At 55.2% G+C, this 24,110-nt stretch overlaps 3 protein-coding genes across 3 annotated transcripts; 2 read left to right on the forward strand and 1 right to left on the reverse strand.

Moving 5' to 3' along the window:
* Positions 1-2,067: 2,067 nt before the first annotated feature.
* On the forward strand, positions 2,068-3,123 carry NCLIV_026210 (hypothetical protein; the record flags this gene model as incomplete). Its single annotated transcript, XM_003882815.1, has 1 exon — positions 2,068-3,123. One exon carries the CDS (start codon positions 2,068-2,070, stop codon positions 3,121-3,123), a length of 1,056 nt encoding a protein of 351 aa, XP_003882864.1.
* Positions 3,124-4,778: 1,655 nt separating this feature from the next.
* NCLIV_026220 (putative diphthamide synthesis domain-containing protein) lies at positions 4,779-8,542 on the reverse strand (the record flags this gene model as incomplete). Its single annotated transcript, XM_003882816.1, has 6 exons — positions 4,779-4,885; positions 5,642-5,701; positions 6,066-6,180; positions 6,395-6,646; positions 7,024-7,506; positions 7,898-8,542. The coding sequence occupies 6 exons, from the start codon at positions 8,540-8,542 to the stop codon at positions 4,779-4,781; spliced, it is 1,662 nt and encodes a 553-aa protein (XP_003882865.1).
* A 1,668-nt stretch (positions 8,543-10,210) lies between these two features.
* On the forward strand, positions 10,211-23,501 carry NCLIV_026230 (DIS3-like exonuclease 1, related; the record flags this gene model as incomplete). The annotated part of the gene is made up of 22 exons (XM_003882817.1): positions 10,211-10,517; positions 10,924-11,048; positions 11,583-11,690; positions 12,026-12,113; positions 12,260-12,408; positions 13,124-13,225; positions 13,608-13,845; positions 14,097-14,498; positions 14,887-14,966; positions 15,744-15,824; positions 16,433-16,712; positions 16,815-17,014; positions 17,755-17,797; positions 18,302-18,410; positions 18,767-18,919; positions 19,672-20,008; positions 20,277-20,434; positions 20,865-20,970; positions 21,337-21,588; positions 22,278-22,461; positions 22,993-23,131; positions 23,447-23,501. The coding sequence occupies 22 exons, from the start codon at positions 10,211-10,213 to the stop codon at positions 23,499-23,501; spliced, it is 3,696 nt and encodes a 1,231-aa protein (XP_003882866.1).
* Between the last annotated feature and the right edge of the window lie 609 nt (positions 23,502-24,110).

The raw sequence follows: 24,110 nt of genomic DNA on the forward strand, positions 1-24,110 counted from the left end.
AGAGTTGCGGCTCCAGTCTACATGACGCGGGAGAGTACGCGTCCTGTTTGCGGCGACTACGACTGTTTTGAAGGACTGACAGTGCGAGCGAGACTCGTCGTATCCTATGAAGGAACAGCCAAACCGAACAAACGCCACGCCGCCTTGTGTCCTTGCCGCGCGCCTCCGCCTCTCCCGGACCCCCTACTGTTTTGTTTCCTCCCCCGCCGAAGGCCGTGTCACCGTTTCACCCAGAAACCGGTTGCCTCTCGAGCTCGGCAGGCTTCCACGGAAAAGCGCAGAGTTAGCTGTGCATACACTGCGCCCCTAGTGAGAGCGCTTCTGACAATCTGAGTCGCCGCGTTCATGTCGCAAGCTCCGGATTGTCTTTCGGGTCTTCCCCGCTGTCTCGCTTTCAACGGGCATCGACTCGCACTGCGTCGAAGACTTTCCGTTCATCCGCAACGTTCCTGATTTCGCTTCTGGTTTCCTCTTATGCGAACGCGAGAAATGTGGGTGCCGCGCATCTCCGCGAAGCGTCGGCGCGAGCGCACACGACCGCTGGGACCTCGCGTCTACCAGTGTGTGCGTGCGTCAAACGCAGCTGTTGCGTCTTCCGTCCGCGTCCGTGCCGTCACAGCCATATCGCGCCGTGGGTACCTTCCTGCGCTTTATTCGGCCTAGCAAAAGGCCTTTTGGACAGTCCAGAGGCCGTCGTGACACAAAGCGCATTCTTAGATCGACAGAAGAGAAGAGGCGGGAAACAGAACACGGCCAGAGACGCATTTTGACCCAGCGCGCTTACACACACACACGCCGTCCACACACGCCGTCCACACACGCCGTCCACACACTCGCGCCGCGCATCGTGTAGGGCGGGGGGAGAGGGCCGTTGCGGCGTTGCGGAGACACGGGGCAAGAGCGGCGCCAGAGGGAAGGTGGAGTTGTGTCTCTGCAGAGACAAAGAGGACGCGCGACGTTCTCCCATACTTGGAAAAACCACGGGAAACACAGCCCTTTGACGATCGGGGGACGGTTTTTTTACAAGTGACAAGCAAAACCACTTCGCGGGGACCGCGTGTTCGTCCTGTGTCCGTGGTGCGTTTATACGCGGCGTGGACCAAGTGGGTAATGACTGTTGCGCGCGGAAAAGGCGAGGAGACACGGCCAAGTTCTTTTTCGCTGTTCATTCTGCGTTTCGTCTCCGGCTTCCCACTCCCCTTTCAACTGCGTTGTCTCGCTGGAAAATCCGCAACGCCAAGACAACTGCGGAAGACAGATTCTTCAACTTCTTCCACACGCACACCCGACGCCCCTCAAAAGTGTTCTCGACCGTTTCTGATCGCCGTCCAAACTTCCCTCGTATCTCCTGCATCGTTGCCAAGGCGATGCTCAGCTCCTTTGTTCTTTCCCTCCCTTCCCGGTCGCAAATCACTCTCCGATCTGGAACGCCTGCGTCCTTTCGGCTCTACGTCTCCGCTCTCGCCCCTCGCTGGCCCCGCGTCACTGCTCGAGTTCTCCTCCGTCCCGCATTTTCCTCTTTTTGAGATTTCCGGCGACCTGCGCGCTCTTGGGCTTCCTCTGCGAGTCTTCGGAACCACACGCTCGACGGACTCAGACGTTTGTGGCAAGACGCGGGACTGCACACAGAGAGGAAGGCAGTGAGAAGAGAGAGGGTGGTTCGCGGCGCGGCGATTCCCGGAGACATGGGCACGCGGGTCACCGGGAAAACCCCGACGATTTGCCTCTCCCCGATATCTTTTTCTCCCGCAGGTGTCTCCTCAGTTCTCGCGGTCCCGGGGTTTTTTGGCCTTTTCTCTGAGGAGCCCCTCGCGCGTTTTCGTCGCCTTCGCCTGCAGACCCGCGCGCATTCTTCACACAACTCTCCGAGGGTTAACGCCTGTTCTGCTTTTTTGAAGCCTACGCTTCGTCGTCTCTCCCACCGCGCGTTGTCTCGCGTCTCCGACCCCGTTTCGACTGTGGCCGCGTGCGCATACTTGCTGGCGCTCACCACCTAGACGCGTAGCAGCTCTTTTGAGTCCCTGCGTCTCGATCCCTGCGAACCGCTTTTGTCCTCTCCCTGTGAAGATGGAGGAGTCGAAGCGCCTGGGGCCGTCGGCGGGGCACGCGCAATACGGGACTGTCCCGAGCGGGGGAGCGCGCGCGGTGAAGGATTTGGAGGCTCAGGCCTTTTCTGTGTCTCCCGACCAGACGTTTTATCTCCAGCTGGGCGGTTTGTTGGTTCTCTGGTACGCGCTGAACGTCATGTACAATCTGGACAACAAACTGGCGCTGATCATGCTGCCGCTGCCGTGGACAGTCTCGACGTTCCAGCTGTTCTTTGGGTGGATTTTCTTCTGCTTCGCGTGGGCGACGGGGCTGCGGCCAGTCCCGCGGGTCCACACGGCGGAGCTCTTCTTCACGCGCATCGCGCCGCAAGGTCTCTGTCACTTCTTTGTCCACATTGGCGCGGTGATCTCCATGGGCTGTGGAGCTGTCAGCTTCACGCACATCGTCAAGGCGTCCGAGCCGGTCCTCACGGCGCTGCTGTCCGGGATCTTTCTGCGGCAAATCTTCACCTGGCAGACGTACCTCTCCCTCGCTCCGATTGTCGCGGGAGTCATCATGGCGTCAGTCACCGAGCTCTCGTTCACGTGGATGGCCTTCTGGTGCGCGCTCCTCAGCGCCCTGGGGAGCTCGTCGCGCGCGGTCTTCGCGAAACGCGCGATGGCAGATCGAAAGCAAGTCGGCGAGAATCTGTCGTCTGCGAACATGTACGCGCTCTTGACCATCGTCGCGTCGCTCATCTCGCTCCCCCTCGCCCTCTTCACCGAGGGCGCGAAAGTGCTCGCCGTCTGGGAGGCGAGCACTGGCCCAGACAGCCCCTGGACCGGACCGCAGATCCTCGCAAAGATGTGCTTCTCCGGCTTCTGGTACTACATGTACAACGAAGTCGCGTACCTGTGCCTGGAGAAAGTCAACCAAGTCACGCACGCAGTCGCGAACACTCTCAAGCGCGTGGTCATCATCGTCGCCTCCGTCATCTTCTTCCACACGCCCGTCACCACGCTCGGCGCGACCGGCGCCGTGGTGGCCATCGCCGGAACGCTCCTCTACTCGCTCTCCAAAACCAAATACGGATAAAGGGAAGGACGGAAACGCGCGCGGGGGGAGAGCAAAGCGTCCACGAGAAAGGGAACCCCCCCAACGCCACGGGGTGGAGGAGGAGACCCGCTGGTTTCTGTCGGACGCGCGCGAGTCGGAAGGAACGGCGGAGAGAAGAAGTGGGAAGAAAGAGAGACAAGGAGAATCTGGGGCCGTCGCGGCGGGCGGGAGGAGGGGTGGGGGAGGCGCAAGATGTCTTTGAGTTCCGCGGCAACTCCTTTCCGAACCCAGACGCGCTCCCGCCTCTCCCGTCAGGACAGGGATCGCCCCGCGGCGAAGGGTGCGGCTCGGCGAGCTGTCGCACGAAAGGAGAGAGGAGACCGGGGGAGGCAAGAGAAAGGAACGCATATGGAGACACACACCAAGCGCGACAGCGAGAGGAGATAGGCACGCCAGGGCTGGGAAAAGAGGGCGTCTGCGTGGCGATTCCCGGCTCGACGAAAGGGAAGGCAGAACCGGAAGCACGGTCATGACACATGCAGAGAAAGCGCATCGTCAGTGACGTGTGTGTGGAGCTCTGTATGTGTATGTGTGTATGTGTGTGTGTCGGCGGTTTCCGGAAACTCCGAGACACAGAATATGGAAGGGAGAGTGAACCCGACGACAGAACGGGGATGCCTGCAGCTTTTTTTGATGTCTTTTGCACACGGGTGTGCGAAAGAAGGAAGCGCTCGTGAGTGCGAGTGTGAAGCCTCGCGAGTCGCTGCGAGTTGTTCAGATAAAGGCGTTTCCCTCAACGGGTTTTGTGAACGCGAGCTCTGGGGCTCAGCTAACCTTTGCTGTTTCTGTTTCCGCAGCGGGTGCGGCTCGCTTGACTGTCTATACCGCGGTGGGTGTCGCGATCCGCATGCCACACCACCTGCCTTTGCAGTCGAATTCCAGCTGAACTCATACTTGGACTCGCACGAGGGGCCTTGGCTTTTTGCGGCGGGGATGCGAGTGGCGAAACTGCATGCAACTCGCGGAAAAAAAGTTTGATACTCCGGAACTCAGAGGAAGCGTGGAGCGGTTGGCATGTCGCGTCGCCAGATCGCGCCGACTTGCGCCGCGAACCGCTCAGAAGACAACGGCTCTCGACTTCCGCATTCTCTATCTCGCTGATCACTGTCCAGGAAGTGAACTTTGTTTCCGGTTTGGGCGGAAACGCCGACAAATCGCGAAGAACTGGTTTTCGCTCTCTTATAACCCCCCGCAGATCCAGCAGAAAAAAACGATTCTCGGGAGTGCCCACGAAAAACTCGACGTGTCGCGGGTCTCCGTTGTCCGAGACGTTTGTTTTAAACAGGAACTGAAAGGCAAACGGTACAGCGAAAAACGTTACGCCGATATGCAGGAAACCTGTCACACACATTTAAGCAGTATATATACATATAGTGCATGCAGTCGATACCCTCCTCTCTTCCTATGCAGGACAGCGGGTGTGCGTCCCTGCGCTTGCTCGTTCAGCAGGGATCAGAGCTCTGACTTCTGTGCACCACCCGTGAGAAGAACCGAGTCGAAATCCTTCGGAGTCTCTGACGGGGATGCGCTTGCCCAGGGTCGGGCCCTCTCACATTGGTCTTGCGCTTCGCGACATGCTCGGTTGGGGAAGACGGCGCGGAAAGCCGGCGAGAGAGGCGAATGGGCGCGACGTTTCAATTGCTTTTCTGTTCTCTCTGGCGCGCGAGCAGTCGCGCCCGAAGTTGCGCCTTCCGGTCTTGAGGGGACACCACGGGAGCCAGACTTCCACTCCGGTGACCAGCTGTAGATGCATGCGCGCACAGGAGCGAACGACAGGTTTCCTCACCGTCCAGAGGTGCCCTCGTCGTAGCACACGAAGCGGCAAGAGCATGAAGCGAACATGAGTTTCCAGATCCGACTCATTTACACACACCGATGAACACAAAAAAGGGAGCTTTTGCGGTGCCTTCGTTCGCACTGTTCTGCGGGCTCGCCGCATGTCTCGAGAACCGATCTCGCCCAGCAGGGAACACACGCCCATAATGACCACAGTGCTATATGTATATAGATATACATCTGTTGAAAATGCATGCATGCACGTAAAAACAGATACATGGACAAGCAGCCAGCGATGTAGACACGAACGCACTTGAGCAGGCACTTACACATATGGACAGCGATAGGTTGGATACAAGTGGACAAACCGCCGGCTCAGGAGAGGTAGGCATGCATGGCGGTGGAAATGAACGTCTACGTGGGAAAAGATGGAGAAATCCCGCCCATCCCTGAACTGCCTGTCGGATCAAATACCACTAGAGGGGCACCAGATCTTGCTTGCAGTGACGAGGAACTGCATGCAGTTGGCAAATAACATCTGTAAATAGTGCCTGAAGAGGGTACTCGACAGCAGCAGAGATGCGTGAAAAATGTGCTACCTGGACTTGGGACACGAACGGCCAGAAAAGTCCCCCCAAGACGACGCGCGTGCATGTGTTCCTACACCTCTCTACCCTTCTAAACAGCGCGCGCGTCCAAAAAACTAAAGTTCACGTTCTACCTTTCGTGTTGTAGTTGCTCCACGGGCCGCCGTCCTTGCTGTAGTAGTCCATGGGGTAGACTGAGAAAGACGCAGCGAACCGAAAAAGACAGCAGTTAGCGCCGCTCCCTGTCAGCCAATCACCCGACACAGGTGCACCATATGGACGACGAAGCACAATTGGTTTCGGTTTGCCGATACCGAGGCGAAGTGTAAGCCGACCCCGAGGAGCTGTATGTACACCTGACACATTTCCGCTGGGGATGCGACCAGCGACTCGCGCGCGATTTCCAGGCGGGCAAAATACGCTTGTGTCCACCTGCTGATCCCTCTTCTCTCTCTCTCAACAGTTTTTAGAGCTTTTCAGGCACGGAAGTGTGTAGCCACAGTTTCGCTGCGCCAGGCGACCGCGCTTCTCTCGTGTTTGCCGAAAAACGATACTCACCGTCTCGGTATTTTTCGTCCCCAAAGGCGACGTGAGCCTCGTAGGGCGTCAGCACGGGCCTTCCCCCCGCCGCGTAGCCCGAACCCCAGTCGATGGAGAGACGCGGGCATGCAACCTGGGGTAGAGCACAACAACATGAGGCGACATGAGACAGAGGAGAGCGACGAAAGTTTGTCGCTGACACGACAAGGCAGCACGCGAAAACGAAGGCAGAGACACCTGTCGAAGAAGAGGAGCCCCACACAAGCGGAGGTTGCGTCAACCGGGATGAAGTTTCTTCCCTGGTCGGTCCGTTGGGTTGATAAACTCTGGCGTACGCTTTCCCTCACCTGAACGAAACAGTCGATCTGCTTGGCAAGGGGTTTGATCTTCTGGGGACTGATTTCACTGAGGAGAATGACGCAGTACGGCACGTCGCGTCTCTCCAAAAGGTCCATCAACCCCTCGAGAATTCCGACGCTGCCTTGACGCCCGAGAGTGCTGAGGAGAAGCGCGACGCTTCTCGCACACCGAGCCGCCTCGATCGCTGCTTGGCGACTGCGGTGGAGCTGAGCGTGGTTGTACGATTCCCGGAACAGTCGCTGAAACCAGGCAGAACCGCCGAGAGCACACGTAAACAGACAAAGCGTGTTGGACACGGTCCGACCCACTTCTCTCCTCTGAGGATTCCCTTTCTGCCACATTCTGACTTCTCTCGCAGTCTGTTCTTCTATCTCGGACACCGCATGAGAGCGTCATCGCTTCCTCCTGCCTCTGGCCTGCTGGCGTTTCTCTGTCTCTTCTTTTCTCCCCTGTGTCCTTCGCCTTGCGTGGCCATTTTTACGAGTTTGTGGTGCGTTGCTCCCTCTCTTCCGCGCTGCAGTGTGAAGCGCGAGCCTCTGCGTTCCGCTGCGTTCTCTTTTTCTCGTGTGCTCTCCTTTCTTTCCTTTCGCGCGACCCAACGCAAGCAAAGGCTCACCTTGAGGAACGGGTCATAGCGCAGGAAGCGCAGAGTCGGGTTTTGAATCATGCACGCCTCGAGGTGGAATCTTCCGTCGGCGACGAAGATCACTTCATCGATCCCGTCTTCGTCCTTCTTCAGAGGCATCAGCTGGAGAGAGACAGACGATTGCGCTGCATCTTCCACGTCCAACGAGTATCCCGCATTCTCTGCGCCTCCCTCGGGGCCCTCGCCGTCGGTCTTTCCACGAGGCGTCAGCCGCTGCTCCGAGGAACAGGCAGAACTTTGGCAACACGCGTTCGACGGGGAAGAAGCGGAAGGTGCGGGGCAGGGCGATTCAGAGGAGTCGTTCGCAGAAGCGACAGCCGGTTGTGTCCTTCTCCGCTCCGGCAACTTTGGCGACGTGCACCCCAGGACTTCCCCTGCAGTCAGCGGTGACCTCTGAGGGATGAGCGGCGGGACGTGGAAATAGCCTTCTTGCTGCAGGTGACGCTTGACAGCCTGGAAGAAAGACGACACGAAAGGCACGAAACAAAATCTCCATTCTCTCCCTTTCGCCTTCAAAGCCTTCCTTTCCCGTGCTTGCCGCAACTGCCGCCTCTCTCCCCCAGATACCTGTCTACAGAAACACACCGCGTAACAGCTCCACACATACCTACGTGTAGAGACGGACTGGAAAACAAAGAGTTCGGCTCGACTCTGTGCACGCATACACATAGGCATGCTACTCGCTAGGTTCCTTTTCACATTTCTTTCCACGTGCGCGTGAGTCGTTGAACACGGACTCGACCCGTGCTCATCTCAGGTACCCCCTATTTGTTATTTATCCTTTCGTCAACAGTCTTAAAAAATGTTTTTTCGGAGCAGACAGCTCGGCTCGCGGGATCCTCACCAGCGTGAATTTGGCATACTGAATCGTTCCGAGCAGCGCGAGGCGGGAGTCTGGTGAGAAGTGTTTTTTGATGACGTCGCACAGCGGGCGTGGGTCTACGAGGATGTCTACAAAGACGTACAGACAGCCGAGTCCCTTCACTTTCTCTGCGTCTGCTTGGCTTTGCTGCGAGCTGCTGCGTGCATTGCGGAAAGTGGATGCATGCGTGGTGGGCACGAGACAGGAGTGGCCGTAGTGGATGAGGAAATCGCAGCCCAGGGCGTCTGCCGTGAGGTCGTCGACGCAGCAGGCGCCGTAAGTCACGTCGCTGAGGATCGTCACTTCCTCCACGGTCTCCGAGAAAAACTTGAGGATCGAGGCCAGCTGCAGGGACCACGTCAACAAGCCTTCGGGGAGCTGGAGCGCGACGTGCCGACTTCGCTCCGCGTTCAACCGCCGCAGCGACTTCGCAACTTCAAAGTCGTAGTTGGGCGGCAGGTACATCTGAATGGCCTTCTCAAGCAGCTCCTTGAAAGCTTCCGACGCGGAAGAGGAAAAAAAAGACGAGGAAGGACGCACAGAAGAAGCGGAGGGAGGAGTCGCCGCGGCAGGGAAGGCCTCACCCGGCGGGCCCCCGCTCGCGGCTGTTGTTGCCCCCGCGTACATGTTTGCGGAGGGAAAAGGAACGGCGCGGGAAAAGAGTCAGAAGAGGGAAACAGAGGAAAGGGAAGAGACGAGGGAAAATGGACGGGCCACTAGGATGACAAGTCTTGAATGCCAACTTGCGGTTGCGTAGATGTCGCCACCTGCGCGGACAACTGGGGTGTACCGACACCGCGACGATCACTGACGCCGTCTGTGTGCCCGCGGTGTTCGTCTGTGTGTGGAGAGGGAACGGATAAAGAAAGTGAACGGGGCAGATATTCTGGAGCGGAGGTGCCTTTTCGACCTTCACAGAAAGGAGACGCCCAGCATTTCCGGGATGCTGCGTTTCTCACGCGCGGAACAGTCGAAAAGGACAAACTGGACGCTGCTGGGTCTTCCGCGTCATCTCCATGAAGCCAGGTGGCCTCAGGTGTACGTACACGCCAGATCTCCGCCCTCCGGCAGACCCCACAGAGTTCACGGTGTACCTACACCTCACGCACATACATGGGAAGAAAATGCAATATAAGACAGCGGTGGCCGCGAGAAAGGGACGAGGAAGAACACCACGAGGCTACGCAGAGCCACCTCACTTTTCGGATTGCTCTTTTTCCATTGGAAACGAATATTTTGATTCCTCCAAGATGCTTGCCCGCGAGAAAATCGAAGAGCCGCAGGTCGCCGTCCCCGATGACAACTAGGAAGGAGAGGACGAGCGCGACTTCGTTTCGACAATCGAAAACACTCAACACGAGAGGATGCGACGAATACCGCGAGCAGAGAGACGAAGTGGGGCGTTGAGTTTCGCTTGTCGACTTTTCGGAAGAAAAATCGGTCTCGACGGTGACAAATCGATGGCAAACGAGACGAAACAGCTCGCTCATCGAGACTCGAAGCTGCCGAAGCGAAACGCCGCGAAAAGGTGAGATTTGCATGCAAACTCGCCGCGTTTTTGCGACAGAGCTGGAATGGCCTCAGCCAATCGCACCCGCTTTTCCGCGAGAGCTTTTCTGACAAAATGTCAAGCAAGACGGTAGACGGAGACGAAGAAAGAAGGTACCAAAGGACTCGAGACATCCTTCCTCGATTATTTCCCGCTGCCGAACTCAGGAAAAGTCCCCGGCGCGTTTTCACGCGGAAATCACAGCGGGAGCGTGTCTAGTTCAGAGGCGAAAGAACGTTGTTCAGCACATCGTGTTTGGAATTCTGTCTCTTAAATTGCAGAAAGGAAAACGTTTGTACCCTTTTCACCTGTTCATCTGTTTCTGAGAAGGCTGTACATCCACCTGGACGCCAGTCTCCTCTGAGGCGGGGTTCAAACGCGACTTTGTGTAACGCATGCATCGAGAGATCGAGCTCCGAGCTGCGAAGCCCCGTTGCCGTTCTTTCTGTCTCTTTTCACTCTTCCCTTCTCCTTCCCAAAGTTTCTTCTCCTATTTGCCTCCTCCGTCTCATCTTCCCCCCGTTCTTGTCTTTCTCTTCGTGTGGGCCCCGTTCAACGCGCCTCTGTGCCACATAGGGTGTTCTCTCTTCGTTGAGTTTGTGTTCTTCCCGTTGGTTCTTGCTCTCCTGCGTTTCCTTCCGTTTTCCACCACATTTCCATCTCGTTTCCCACCTTCTTCGCGATCTCCTCTCCCACAACTTCGCTGCTTTCCGCCGTTCTCTTCGTTTTCTTCTCTTTTGGGCCCCATGTTGTACTCCCTGCTGCCGGGGAGTGCAGGCCGGCAGCCGGCGGCCGAGGCGGGGGAGCAGCCAAAGGGCGAAGGGAAAGAAAGGAGAAGAGAACGCGAGGAAGAGGATGAGAGAGAGATGGAAATTGACGTTTGCGAAGAAGGTGACGCACAAGCCAATCGGCGACTCCTCACTTTTCTCAAGGCGACACGCCGCGGAAAAATCCAGAAAGTTGTGAGGGAGATCTACTTGAGAGACGACCTCCCTTGTGGGATCGCAGGGTGTTGTCTCTGCTACGATCCGTCAGACGAGGCTGAGCGCAAAGGTGAGTCGTATGCAGGTTCTCTCTGCGGCTGCTGTCTCTTCCTCTGTGTTCCTGCCTCTCGCTTTGTACCGAGGATATGGTACCTTCTTTGTACCAATCTGTATTGAGGGTTTCGGAACTATCAGGCGTAAAAAGCGTTCATCCAGTTACTAAACGGGTGCCAGCCTTGCTTCCACATGGGCACCACTACATCCTGCCGTTTTTGCCTCTCGTGGATCCCCGCCGCTCTTGAACGAGAACGCGCCGTGCGGGTTTTTCTTTCCTCTTCCCGCCTTTCGTTTCTCCCTTCCCCCGACCCTCCGCGTCTCGTCCTTCTCTCCACATTTTCTCCGGTAGTCAGTCCGCTCTCGTCTTCTGCCGAGACCGTTTTGTTCTCTTCTGGCTGTCGCCTGGTCTCCGCCGGCAGGCCTTCTGAACATTGATGAACGGATCCTCCTCCTCGACGCCACTGTGGCTGTGCGGCACGTTGATTTCCTTCAAGAAGACCCCAGCGTCAACAACTGCCTCCTTCTCTCGTCGGTCCTCCAAGAGGTAGGGGCGCAGAACCGGAGAGGCGAGAGCCCCGGGCGTCTGGGGTGTCTGTTCGCTCTGTCGTTTTCTGGGGTAGAAACGCTCCAGTACTCCTTTGCTTTTCTGCTCGAGGTTCTCCCGCGCAGATGCGAGGAAGAGAGGACGCGTAGTGCAGAGATGGACGGAAAACCGATCTCCCTCACTCCAGTGCGATGTCGAACACGTCCGTCGCGCTTCGTCTGTTGGCCAACGGCCGTCCTTTTCCCGACGTGCCTGTCCTGTCGTCCTGTCTCTTCTCTGACATAAAAGGAGATCAGAGAAACGGAGGAAGGGAAAGATGAAGGGAGAAAATAGAAAACGAGAGAGAAAGAGAGAAGAATGCACAGGGAGAAAGGGAAACAAGGAGAGAGAGAAAAGTAGAAAGGGAGAGAGGAAGAGCGAGAAGACTGAGGACCAGACGGGAGTTGGAGAGAAGCCATCGAGACGCGATGCGGCACCAACGGGGCCCGAGAAAGACGCGTTTTTTTTCTGCTCTTTTCCTCTCTCTTCCTCCAGGTCCGACGCAAGAACCTTCAGACGTACTCGACTCTGCTTTCTCTCTGTCGCAAAGCTGCTGACTCAAATGGAACAGGCAGCAGGCCAGGCGCAGGCGCTTCTTCGCGGGTACATTTTAAGCTTTCTTTTGCCTCTGGACGACTCTCTGAGGCCTCGGGTGATCCCAACTGAACGACTCGTCACTGCGCATATCGAATGGCACATGAGAAACAGCGATCTTTCTCCACTCCCCTTTTCTCTCTCGCTTTGTGCCGATAGGATTAAAAACGAGCATATATGTTCATGCCTACATACGCATAGATGCACATTCATCCAAATATATAGATATATATAGATACAGATAGATAGTATGCATGCAGGCCGTTGGAGCGAGGCCGCATGAGACGTACCTGTCGCGATTTCCTTTGCGTCTGGGGTCCGTTTCGTTCTCTGTCTCTGTTCAGGAAGGAGAGGGCGCCGGGCACACGCAGAAAAGATTCGCGACGTTTGCCAACGACGTGTTCAGAGCGACTTTCGTAGACCGCCTCGAAGGTAAGAGAAAGTTTCCAAGCCTCGCCCGGCTTCTGCGTTCTTTCGTCTCTCTTCAAGCCGACGTTCTCTGGTGGCCTCGCCCCGATCTGGTTTTTCCGCTACCAGGCAAAGACGCCCCTGCTTGCGACGCTGCTCACTGTTTCCAGACGAGACGCTCGAAGGCCGAGATCGCCGCTCGCTCTTTGCAGCCGCTCGCTGGTTTTCCGATCACCTCCTCGCTGCCGGCGCCGCGCTCGGCCTCTCCGCGGGCCACCTTGGGCGCGTCACGATTTTGACAGACGAAAAAAAACGAAAGGTGAGGATAAAGCGCGGCGAGAGAGACTTGGACAAACCCGACGCAGAGTCCAGGAAACCAACAGTCAAGAACCGGAAAACATCAGAGATTCTGAGACAGACAGCGCAAGACATACACATATATTTATATATATTCATACATATGTGTGGTTTCGTATATATATTTGTGTGTATGGATGAGTAAGTGTAACCAGAGTCTGTTTGCGGGGGTGCTGAGAATCAGGAGAATCATTCCCTTCGACCGACACGAAGTGTCGCGGAGGAGAATGGAGGGGTTGCGTCTTTATATCGACAGGGAACCCGTTTGTCCATGGCAAACAGGTCTTGCAATCACTCGAGGAACTCGGTATTAGACTACAACATCTCCAGTACCACTTCACTCTTATATTGTTGTACACACACAAAAAATATAGGCATACGAATGGACTTTTATAAACATTTCGACGTCTGAATCTATCTCTGTATCTGTCTCTCTCTATATTCTGATCTGCGCGGAGACAGGAATATATATATGTATATGTATGCATGTAAGTATGCTCGTACGTATGCATGCATGTATGCGTATGACGAGTGAGACAAAACGGAGGGTGGCCTTCACAGGAAGCGAGTGCGTAGATGCGATGAGCAGACGGGAAGAGGAATGGGGCTGAAGAAGGAAAGAGACAGATGAAGAGAAGAGAACAGCGATGCGAGTGCGAATGTGACGATTTTGTCAGGCTGAGGCGCAGCAGCGAGGCCTTGAGGCTCTGACGGTACGCGAATTCGTTGAGGAGATGCGCGCGCTTTACCCGACAGCCGGCGAGAAGTTGGCTCAGCTGGTATGTCGAGAAGGAACTTCAGACAAGAAGAAAACATGCAGCATTTCATCTCTGTGTTTCTTTCCAAACTATCTTCTTTTCTTCTCCTTCTCTTTCTCTTTTCCTTTCTTTTCCTCCCTGGCGTCACTCGCCCGCGGCTCCTTCCGTCTCGGGTTCGTGTATCTCATGTTGCTCGTTCTACCATCGTCTTCTTCTTCTTCCTGCTGCGTGTGGGACGTGGACTGCATTCCTTAAACTCAGGAAGCATGTGCAGCTGTGCCACGTCGTCTCCGTTTCTCTTCTCGTCTTTTCGCGTTCTCATGTGTCTCGCGTTTCGCGCCGCCTGCGCCGTTTTCGCTGTGGGTTTTGGATCACTTTCCCCCGCCTTTCCTCTTTTTCTCAGGACGAAGACGAGGAAGAGGAAGAAGTTGACGGGCTGGCTGCTGCGGAAGGTGGAGAGGAGGACCCGGCCGCGCAGAAGAGGCGAGAGGTCGGAGACAAGAAGAGGAAAACGGCGTTCTACGACGCGCACTTACGAGAGGAAGAAATAACTCGCCAGATGAAGATGGGAAAGTTGCAGAAGGGGAAACTTCGCATGGCGCCTTCTTGCTGTTGGCGAGGTGTCGTCCTCCTCTCTGGAGGTGAGCATTCTTCTTTTCGGTCCTTCTCTCTTTTTCACCTCTCGACTTTCTCTCCTCTCTTTCTCGTTCTCGCCCTGCTCGCTTTCTGCCTCGTTCTCTCACTTTCTTTCTGTTTCTCTTTGCCACTTTGCTTCACCTCGAGAACCCTTCCTCCTGACTCTGGCTCTCCTGTTTCTGCCCCGCTTTGCGTCTTCGCTTCTGGAGGCGTTCGCGATTTCGTGTCCGTGTCTCTGCGTCGCTTCGTCTCTCAGGACAAGAAGTGAAGATTCGCGGAAAGAAGAACCTCAACCGCGCGGTGGAAGGCGACATCGTCGCAGTCGAGCTTCTGTCGCCCGGAGCTGAGCAGCTGAAGAGCCAGTCAGAGAAAGCACGAGAGACAGGGGAGTCGAACGCGAAAGCGTCTACTCAAGCCGAGGCGAGTGGCGTGGACGCAGCGGGGCTCGGAGACCAGGGCTGCATGCGCGAGTCCGAGCAAGAGATCCAGGAAATCGAAGACGACGCTCGCGTGTTTCCCACCGCTGAAATGTCTGACGAAGAACCAACCCCCGAGGAGGCGAGCGACTGGGAACTCGAAGGCAGAGTCGTGGGCATCATTCGCAAAAACGCACGCGAATTCTGTGGCACAGTGCGCCCATTTGATAACCCCTTCCGGGGTAAGGCTCATCGGGAGACATGCAGAAAGGCTGAGCGACGTCGGCTCATTTGGTCTCCGCCGCAAAGCCCACGGCGAGGCACGCATCCGCTGTGTTTTTCGACGCTTTTTTCCGTGACCCTGTTTTGCTCCGTTGACAGGGATTCTGATTTTGAATCCTGAAAACACAAGCTGTGTCTGTGGGCGAGGCTTCGCATCCCGATCGCAGATCTCGGGGAACGGGCGTCCCTTTCTGGCGGTTTCTTGCACCGGGCCGGGACACAGGCAGAGACCCTCGTTCGTGATGAGCTGGGTGGTGTCTTTTGAATGGGAAGGCTCTGCTTAGAAACTGCACGCCCAGGCGGCGTCGAAGATTTCCAGAGGTTTCGGCTGTCTGTGTGTCTACGCAGCGGAGACAGCGACAAACGGCCTTCCGTCCGAGGTGGTTTTCATTCCTGCGGATCCACGGTTTCCCAACATCATCTTAAAGGTGCGCTTCGTTATTTTCCGCGCGTTGCCTCGCCATTGCAGGCTTCTCAGACTCGCACGCCTTTCTTTTCCCTCTGTCCTTCACCCACCCTTGTGGACACTGCCAGCCGCCTCCTTACCTGTCCCCTCTCTCTCTCTCTCAATCTGTCTCTCTACATCTATTTCGGGCCTCTCTGTCTTACTCTCGGGTTCTGTCCATCCCGACAGTGCACTTTCCTGGGTGGATCCGCACTCCTGTCTCTGCTCGCCCATCTGCGCTGTTCTCTCCGTGCATATTCATCTGCGTTTCCCGGAGGCTGAATCGACAACTCACTAGCTTGTCTTGGTCTGCATCTCTTGCGTGCTTCTCCATCGTTAGAGGACCTCGATGTCGCTCCCTTTCACGCTCTTGGTTCCCGTCTCTCTGCTGGAACTTCTTTGGCAGCCAATGACTCCTCTCGCTTTGTCGTGCTGCAGCTTCCCTATCGACCTTTTCTTCCGTCTCTGTTTTCGTGCGCTCCTTGAAACCGGGCTCTGCCTGCTGGCGGTGCCTCGCCCGTGCTCGATGTGCTTGTGTCCCGCCACTTAGGCACTTCCCCAACCGCCTGTCTCTCTCTCTGCATGCATTGTGCCTTTTCTATGGGCGCGAGGCGCTCTCTCTGGCGAGGCGCGACCCCCCACCCCCCCGAGGCCGTGCATGCGCATGCGCCTCGCTCTTCGCGGGGTCTCCGCGTCTCTCAGTTTTTCGTCTCCACATGCGCCTGCTGCGCGGCTCTCGGCTGTCCACTTTCCCTCGCAGACCAGACGATACGAGCAGCTGCTGAACAAACGAATCGTTGTCGTCATTGACTCCTGGGACCGCTTTTCCCGCAATCCACGGGTATGGAGTCGCAGCACTGTCGATGTGCAAGCACACCCCGCCTTGCAAAGAGCGAGACAGCAAAGCTGCTGCTGACGCAGAAGCGCTCGCGCTTTGGAGAGGACGAACAACTTGCGGAATGAACTGTTTCGCCTGCAGACCCAGCACTTTGTCTCCCTCGCCACCTCTGTCCACTTCTCTCCATCCGTGTCCACCTGCGTCTATCTGTGTCTAGATCTGCATCTATGCATGTATATATGTGCATCTACCTATATATATATATATATATATATATATATATATATATAGGTATGTCTATGTATATCTTTGGTTGTCTATGCAGATGTGTAGATACGTGAATGTGTAGTGTACTGGTTTGTCTTAACGTATGGAGCTGACACGCGCCTGGCAATCCACGTTTTTGAGTAGCCTTTTGAATTTTACAGCGCGACGGAGAATTCCCTAGCGATCTGACACTCCAGACGGTCTTCCTACATTCCGTGCAAGTAGAGACGTATAAATACGTCTGAAAGTGTGTGAATGCGTATTTCATGTGACTGTGTACGCATGCACCCACGACTGCGCCTGGATGAAGTTATGAGCACTGTCTGCTGTCGGTTCTTCTTTAGGGTCACTGGACGGAGATTCTCGGCGACTTTGGCTCTGCAGAGGCGGAAGCGAACGTCATTCTTCGAGAGCAAGGCAAGAAAAGAGACAGGCAGTGGGGCGGAAGGCAAGGCGAAGCGAGAATGAGAGAGGAGAAAGAACAGAGAAAGGCAGGAGAGAGACAGGGAGGAGAGAGACAGGGAGGAGAGAGAAAGGGAGGAGAGAGAAAGGGAGGAGAGAGAAAGGGAGGAGAGAGAAAGGACGAGAGAGAAGAGGAGGAAGAGGGACGACCGGCGCCGAGACGTGCGTGTTTCCGTCCTCTCCAAGGCGCGTCAGAGGAAGGACGCCCGCTCCTAGTGTGTTTCCTGTCTCTCTGCCTTTTGCATGCGCTCGTTTCCTTCGCAGGCGTCGTTTCCCGGGACTTCTCGCTCGCCTCCCTGCGCTGCCTCCCCCCCAACACGTGGACGTTTGCCGACATGCCCGAGGAAGAAAGAAAGCAGCGGCTCGATCTTCGCCACGTCTGCGTCTGCTCCGTGGACCCGCCAGGCTGCAAGGACATTGACGATGCGCTTAGTCTGGAGGTCCTGGAGAACGGGAACTACCGGGTGAGAGGAAAGAAAACGAGGGGCAAACGAGAGGAAGAAAGGGAAAAAGAAGAGGAAGAAGAGGAAGAAGAGGAAGAAGAGAAAAGAGAAACCCGAGGTGAAAAGGAGAGGCCAAGGAGAGGAAGGGAGAGGAAGCGAAGTGGAGATGGCGCGCCGGTTTTGCCTTGGGGCTCCTGGTAGATGGGAAAGGCGAACGGGAAAAGGAGGAAAGAAAAGGCTGAGAAGAGTCGGGGAAACCCCGAACCCATTTGCCGCGCATGCACCCGGAGAAGCTTTGCGGGCTGAAACAGGGGCTGCCAATTCTGAGCGGAAGAGGCAAACGAACCCGAGAGGAAGAGCGCCACGACTTTGAAGGTAGAAGGGAACCACAAAGACAAGAGGACATTGCACTGCCGTTGGGCGCTCCTGGAGCGGATGACACGCGTCGAAAGAAGCCCCAGACGTTTTGCTTATAGGGGAGGAAGTAGACGTGTCTTTGCCGCTTCTCCAGGGCTCTGTGCGCGTCCTGTTTCTTTCTGCAAGCGCGTCTGTTCGTCCCGACATTGTTTTCTGTTTCTCTTTTTTCGATGGCTTTCTGTTCTTGCTGCCCCGTGACGTTGGCGCCGATCCCCACCGTCAGTACCCGTTTGTTTGACCATCGAAGGGAGCCGCGTTGGGTGGAGAAGCTTTAAAGAAAGAAGACGTTTCCAGCGAGACGAAAGTCAGGAAAACTGATTGCCTCGGGTTGCCTTTCTTTTCAGGTTGGAGTCCACATCGCCGACGTCACGTATTTCCTCAAGGAAGGTAGGAGACAGCGACAAGAAATTTGACGTCTTCATATGGAATCTTGGCGAGAAGGAGACTGTCTCCGTGAGACCCGGAGGTCTCCCTCATCTCTTTAAATAAGCACATGCGAGAACGCCCACGAAGCTCTATCTGCGGGGTGGAAAGCCCAAGTCTCCGACGAGCATCGAATCTGCTGTATACTGGCGTGCCAACATTCATATAAGTATACACTTATCTCTCAGTATGTATTTATGTAAATTTATACATGTGCGATATATATATATATATATATATATATATATAGGCGTGGAGACAAGGGTGGCAACATACCTCGATTGAAAGCGAGTCGCTCTCTTGCGTGTATCAAGGGCTACGCAGAGAGAAAAATTTCAAACATTCTGGGGAAGTGCATGCATGCACCGAAAGGACAGATAGAGAGGTGTGCGCAAAAGGCTGAGTTTGTGGAGCCAAAAACTGTCTTTTCTGCCTGGATCTTCATTTATCGACATGTCTTTCCTTCAGGTACCTCGTTGGACGAGGAGGCGTCAGAGAGATGTACAACGGTCTACCTCGTGGAGCGCCGCACGGACATGCTTCCTTCGCTCTTGACTACGGATCTCTGCTCTCTTGTGTACGCCACATGCCCACTGGGAAGGCATGCTTTACTGGGGTTTCCAATTCCGCTTCTACACGGACACAAAAACACGCGTTTTTCTGGCGGCCTATATCTCGACTTGGATCAATGAGCATATCATTTGGTGTGTGTGTACGTGTTATGAAGAACTGCTTGGTCGATCACTGTCTCTAACGACGGATGAGTATCGTTTCATGTGAAGAAATGCGGCACACCTTTTTGGTGTGTATTGTGCCTGCTCAAGACTCCCGAGCAGCGTAGAGACGTGAGCCTGTTTTTCGTTGAGCAGCAGCGTTTCGGTCATGGCCCCTGCGTTTGTCTGTGTTTGCCGGTTTTTGCCTTTTTGGTGTCAGTGGTGACCAAGATCGCCTGGCGTTCTCGGTGCTGTGGGAAATGACACCAGAAGGAGATATTCTCTCTTCTTCTTTCCACAAGACTTTCATCCACTCACGAGCTGCCCTGACCTATGCAGAGGCGCAAAACATGATTGACGACCCCAGCGATAAGTAAGGAGCAGAAAGCCGTTTTCGCTTCCTGGAAAATCGGCTGACAAAGGAAGGCCGGTTGGCGACGAGAACTCAAGGGATGCGCCTGAGTCTCACAGTGCCTTCTAAATCTCCATAGACGACACTCTCATTCCTGCGCTACTCACCTTTCCATGTACCTTTGCATACGAATTTATCTTCATGTGTATATATACACACAAAAGATGCACGTGTATGGTGTGTATGCCTCTATCCCCGTTATCCCCGTTTCATGTGCGTGCACCATCCATGGCCAATTTCCTACTTGTGACATGCATCTGCGAGTGTCCGTACTCCCGAAGGCAGAACCCACCGAAGTAGAGAAAATAGGCTGTTTTCCTCGATGAGAGGCTAGAGGGGGACAGGCTGGCGTTCTCGTTCCTGTCGGGTTCCTCGTTTCTCGTTTTTCTCGCGCCTCTCCAAGTTTCGTCTGTGTGCGCGTTCTCAGCTTCCCGCTGCTATCCGCCTCTTTGTTGTCTGTATCTCATAACTGGAGTCCTACAATCCGTCTCCTAAGTCTCCTATAATTTGTCTCTGTGTATGCGATTTGAGCTGGACCAATGTAAACATACACAGTCACCGAATATAACGGTATGTTCCTGGATCCCGCTGTCGGCCGCAATTTTTTCGCTTCCTGAGAAACGACCGCGGGTGCGCACTCAACGCGGCAGCGGTCTCCATTCGCTGTCTTTTTCCCGTCTTTTGTCCTGCGGTCGCTGTCTCCTTTCCTTTAGGTCGGAGCTGGCTGAGAATCTGCGCCGCCTTCTCGCCGTCTCGAAGGTGATTCGCCGCAAACGCATGGAGGCTGGTGCACTCCAGCTCGCGTCCCCAGATGTGCAGATTATTCGGGACACGTTGAAGGACAACCGCGACGCGAAAGCGAGGACTCTGTCCGACCCAACGGACCCGCCGGCGAAAAAGGAAGACGAAGTCGCAAAGAGGCGACAAGAACGGGGCGGAGAGCGGAAAGAAAAGGAACCGAAGCAGGAAGGCGAGTGGTACGGCGAAGAAGTCGTGCAGGAAGAGGCCTCGGACATCGCGCTGTACCAGGCGAGAGAAACGAACCGGATGGTGAGGAGCGGCGCAGAGGCAGGCGGCGAGGAGGCGAGATGTCTTTTCGTCGCTCGCCCATTTCGCAGGCTCCACTGGGCCAATGTCAAAGCGCGGACTCACAGACACCGGCTTTTGGGCATCTGCAAAGGAGAGGCGCTGCACTCAACCGCTGTTTCTGCATTCTGCCATGACGATGACACCGTCACCAACGGCCCTACCCCCCCTGCACACTCGAGGGTAGTACCTCTCAACGTAGCAAGTGCGACTGTCTGATGTTTTGTCTCAGGTCGAAGATTTCATGCTGCTGGCCAACACCACTGTCGCGGAGAAGATTGTCGAGTACTTCCCGTCAGCCAGTCTCTTGCGGAGACACCCTGACCCGAAGGAGAAGCAACTGGAGGCGCTCAAGGAGCTACTGAGATCCCGGGGCATCGAGAATTTCGAGTAGGCGCTGAGAAGGCTGCGACTTGGAGAATCGGTGCCAAACCAGGAAACTCTGTTCAGAACACCTCGTGTATTTACGCAGATTTGTCTTGTGCAGCGCATGCAAGTCCGGCGTCACGGAGGTGGCGTCGGTCTTCCCTTTTTCTGAGAGACAACAACAACATACCTGTACCTGAGGGCACCAAAACGTTTCGCTTCGTTTATACCTGCGCCCGTGTGAATAGCGACATTGGCTGGGATGTCGCGCGCGTGGGGAACAAGACAAGAGAGCATTCGGGAGCGCCAAGCTGTTCCGTAGGGGCCGTGTACGTGGTCGAGTTTTGTTTCCAGTGTATATGCGGAAAGGCCTGCGCCAGTCGGCAGGTTCCTCGCGTTTCCACCAGGAGCGAATGCGGCGCTTCCCTTTCTTTCCGTGCGTGCTTTTTCCAAGGTTCTCCTCTTCAAAGCGGCTAGCGGCTTCACTGAATGCCGTGGCGAAGGCCGCGCCCGAACTGGATTTCCTCGTGCGCATTTTGACGACGAGGTGCATGAACCAGGTGAGGATTCGCGGCCTTTTCTGAGCGGCAAAGGAGTCCGTTTTTCTTCGGACACCTGCCGGATTCGTCCTCGGCTCAATCACGCAGACGTCGAGTCGGAATCGTTCCGGTGTCAGTTCCCGGTTTCGTGGATCGTGTGGTTTCAGATTCTGTGGTTCTCTCTCGCCGTTCTGGCGCCTTCTCATCTGGAGCTCAAAATGGCGAGCTCCCGTGTTTTTTTGCGGAGAATCTCTTGTCTGTGTTCCTTTTCGTCTGTTCTCCCAAGTTCCCAAGCGGCCTTGAAGAACGGACTGCCCGCCAGCGGTCCCTGGTCGTAGTGGCGTTGCCTGTCATTTTTCTATGCGCTTCTTCTGGTGCGTTTCCCAGGCCGTCTACTTCAGCTCCGGGGACATCCTTTCCAATGCTCAGTCCTCGAAGCCTTCTCTTCCTGCGTCTCTCTCGTCGGCATCGTCTTCGCTCGATGTTAGTCCGTATTTCCATCACTACGGGCTCGCAGCGCCGCTCTACACCCATTTTACTTCGCCGATTCGAAGATACGCCGACGTCGTCGTCCACCGGATGCTGGCCGCAGCTATAGGCATAGCAGAGGTGCCGCACGTGTGTCGAAATAAACAAAGGGTACGTGGAAACCGTTTTTGCCAAGAGCAGGAGATCGATGAGACCGTTCTCTCGCCGGGTGCAACCCAAACAGATGCGAGGAAGGTCCGAAAGCCCTTTTCGCTCGCATGCAGTTGCTCGTGTCTGAAGCCATTGAAGCAATGCAAAAACTGCCGTGCACAGGCCCGCAGACAGCCGCTGGTTGGAGCAGCATCAATCGGTCTGTGACGCACTCTGGCAGCCTTAGAAACCTGCGTCTGTACGCTCTGTCTTCCCCCGTGTTCATTGACCTGTCTGCGTGGTTTTCTCTGTATTTCTGTCGAGAGGAGGGCAAAAAGCTCCTGGCATCTGCCCGGCCGTTCTCTCCGACTATAAACCGCTCAGATCTACGCGCCTGCGTGCAGGCAGACAATCTTTCCTTTGGCAATCTGTATATCGTTGCATGTAGCGCGTCCGGGGGCGTGGAACTGTCCAGTCCTGTGGTTGAGTTTTAGCTTCTGTCTTGACTGCTCCGTAGCGTGCTTGCCTCTTGCTTTTCGCGCCGGGAAAAAGGGAGACGGGATAGAGAGAAGGAAGAGAACGCCGAATCCTGCTTGAAAGGCCAGGGGAAGAACCACCCAGGCGAAAGCTGACGCTTGCCTATCGGGCCAACGGGGAGTTGTGCAGTTCCGCGCTGTGTCGGCTTTTTGTGACGCGCGGGATGCCTTCAGCTGTCGCAACAGTGCGAACTGCTGAACGTGAAGCATCGGAATGCACAGGTTGCTGGCCGCAACAGCGTCCAGTACCATGTGTACATGTATTTCAAGAACAAGGGAGCGAAAGAAGCCATCGGTACAGTGACCAAGGTCAAAAAGAACGGCGCTATGGTGTACATCCACAAGTACGGCCTTGAAGGTGAGCGACGTCAGTTCCATCTGTCCACGTGGGTCGTGGAAGAACGAAACGAATGACGCTTGCGGTAGAGAATTTAGTGCGAATAGGGCCACGCGTCGGGAATTTGAAATGCTGGAAGCCCGATGGAAATGCGATTTACCCACACTTGTAGATGCTAGCTGGAGAAGAACACAACGCGTTCTCTGGCTGCAGAAAACACCATACGGCGCACTCACTCTCCCGCTTTCGTTCCAGTGGGATCTCGGGGTGCAGGTGCGGCTCTCTACGGCCATGACTGCATTGACTGTTGAACCGTTTCCGATCGTCATATATTATATATATATATATATATATATATATTTGCGTTTCCATCTCGAAAGGGGAATCCGTGATTTGCACATCCTAGTAAGGACGGCTGGTGTCAAAAGCCACGCAGGAGGGGAGGGGACAAGAGGGGGCATGGATAGGCACGTGCATCCGTGCGGATGTGCTCCGCCCTGTGGGTGTCTTGCTGAAGGTGAATCGATGTGTGCTGTTTTCTGTGGACTGCAGGAATTGTATTTTTCAACGAGCGGGAGTATGCATTCGACGCCGACAAACAGCACTTGGTGAATCGCTCTTCGGGCGACACCACCAAGATTTTCGATGCTCTCCTCGTACGGATCGAGGCAGAACACTCAAATGACTTCAGGTAGGCCCAGCCCATTGCAGTGGTCTCTTGAAGACCTCCGCGAGAATTTCAGTTCCCCACTGTTTACCGCCTGCAGCGCAAAAGTTCCAGCTGTGGCGTTTGGTCCTCAGTGGGGGCCGGAGCGCAAGAGCCGGCTGCAGCACTGGGTCACACTGCGCAAAGAATCGTAGCTGTTGACGACCTCTGCACTGTACCTCATGCAGGGTAAAGCGTGGGCCTTCACCGCAATCTGTGCGTGGACAGCGTCGTTGTTGTATTATAATTGCGCCCACTTTTCTTCTATCCCTCTTCTGTCTGACACGTTTGCGCTCCCAGGCCATCGGTGGCGATGAAGCTGATTCGGAAGGCGACTGACCAAGAGCGCGAGTAGACGCGAATCGAAAGACGTTCGCTGTGCAAGCGATACAGAAGAAAGACCCTTGCTCGTGTGCTTCGTGGACGTCCTTTTGTCAGGACACATCTCTTTTTCTCTTTTTCTGTAGCTTTTCAACTTATCTCTGGTCTTTAGCTCTCACACCTGGTTTCTCATTGTTTCGTCAAATGCCTTTGGAGTGAAACTCCACTTTTTTCTTTTCGGCCGTTTACGTTTGTGAGGGAAGTCTCCATTTTATGCGGTTTCTTCGATTTTCCTATATGGATATTTGCTACGGTGACAACGGCTCATCAGTGGCTCTGCGCGGTAAGAGCAACCGCTCAAGATGTGTTCTGTTTGCAAAGGCAAGGTCCTCTGCTATTCGAACAGTGTCTAGGTTTCACCGCCGCAGGTGGAATGCCGGTGCATTTTTCCTGCTTGGTTTACGGCTTACTACAGGATAAGAACTGAAGATAGTTCGACTGAAACTCACCTAGGTAGAGAGTAGTGTGGCTCCCATAGGTGAGGGAGATAGTGTTTATTCTACCTGCATTATCGTTGCTCTTAGGAAGGTTTAAAGTTTAACTTCAACTCAGCACCGAGTTCGCTTCCAAACCTCAAATCTGG

The sequence above is a fragment of the Neospora caninum genome, chromosome VIIb (genome assembly GCF_000208865.1).
Source record: "Neospora caninum Liverpool complete genome, chromosome VIIb".
In the NCBI taxonomy this organism is placed as follows: domain Eukaryota; phylum Apicomplexa; class Conoidasida; order Eucoccidiorida; family Sarcocystidae; genus Neospora; species Neospora caninum.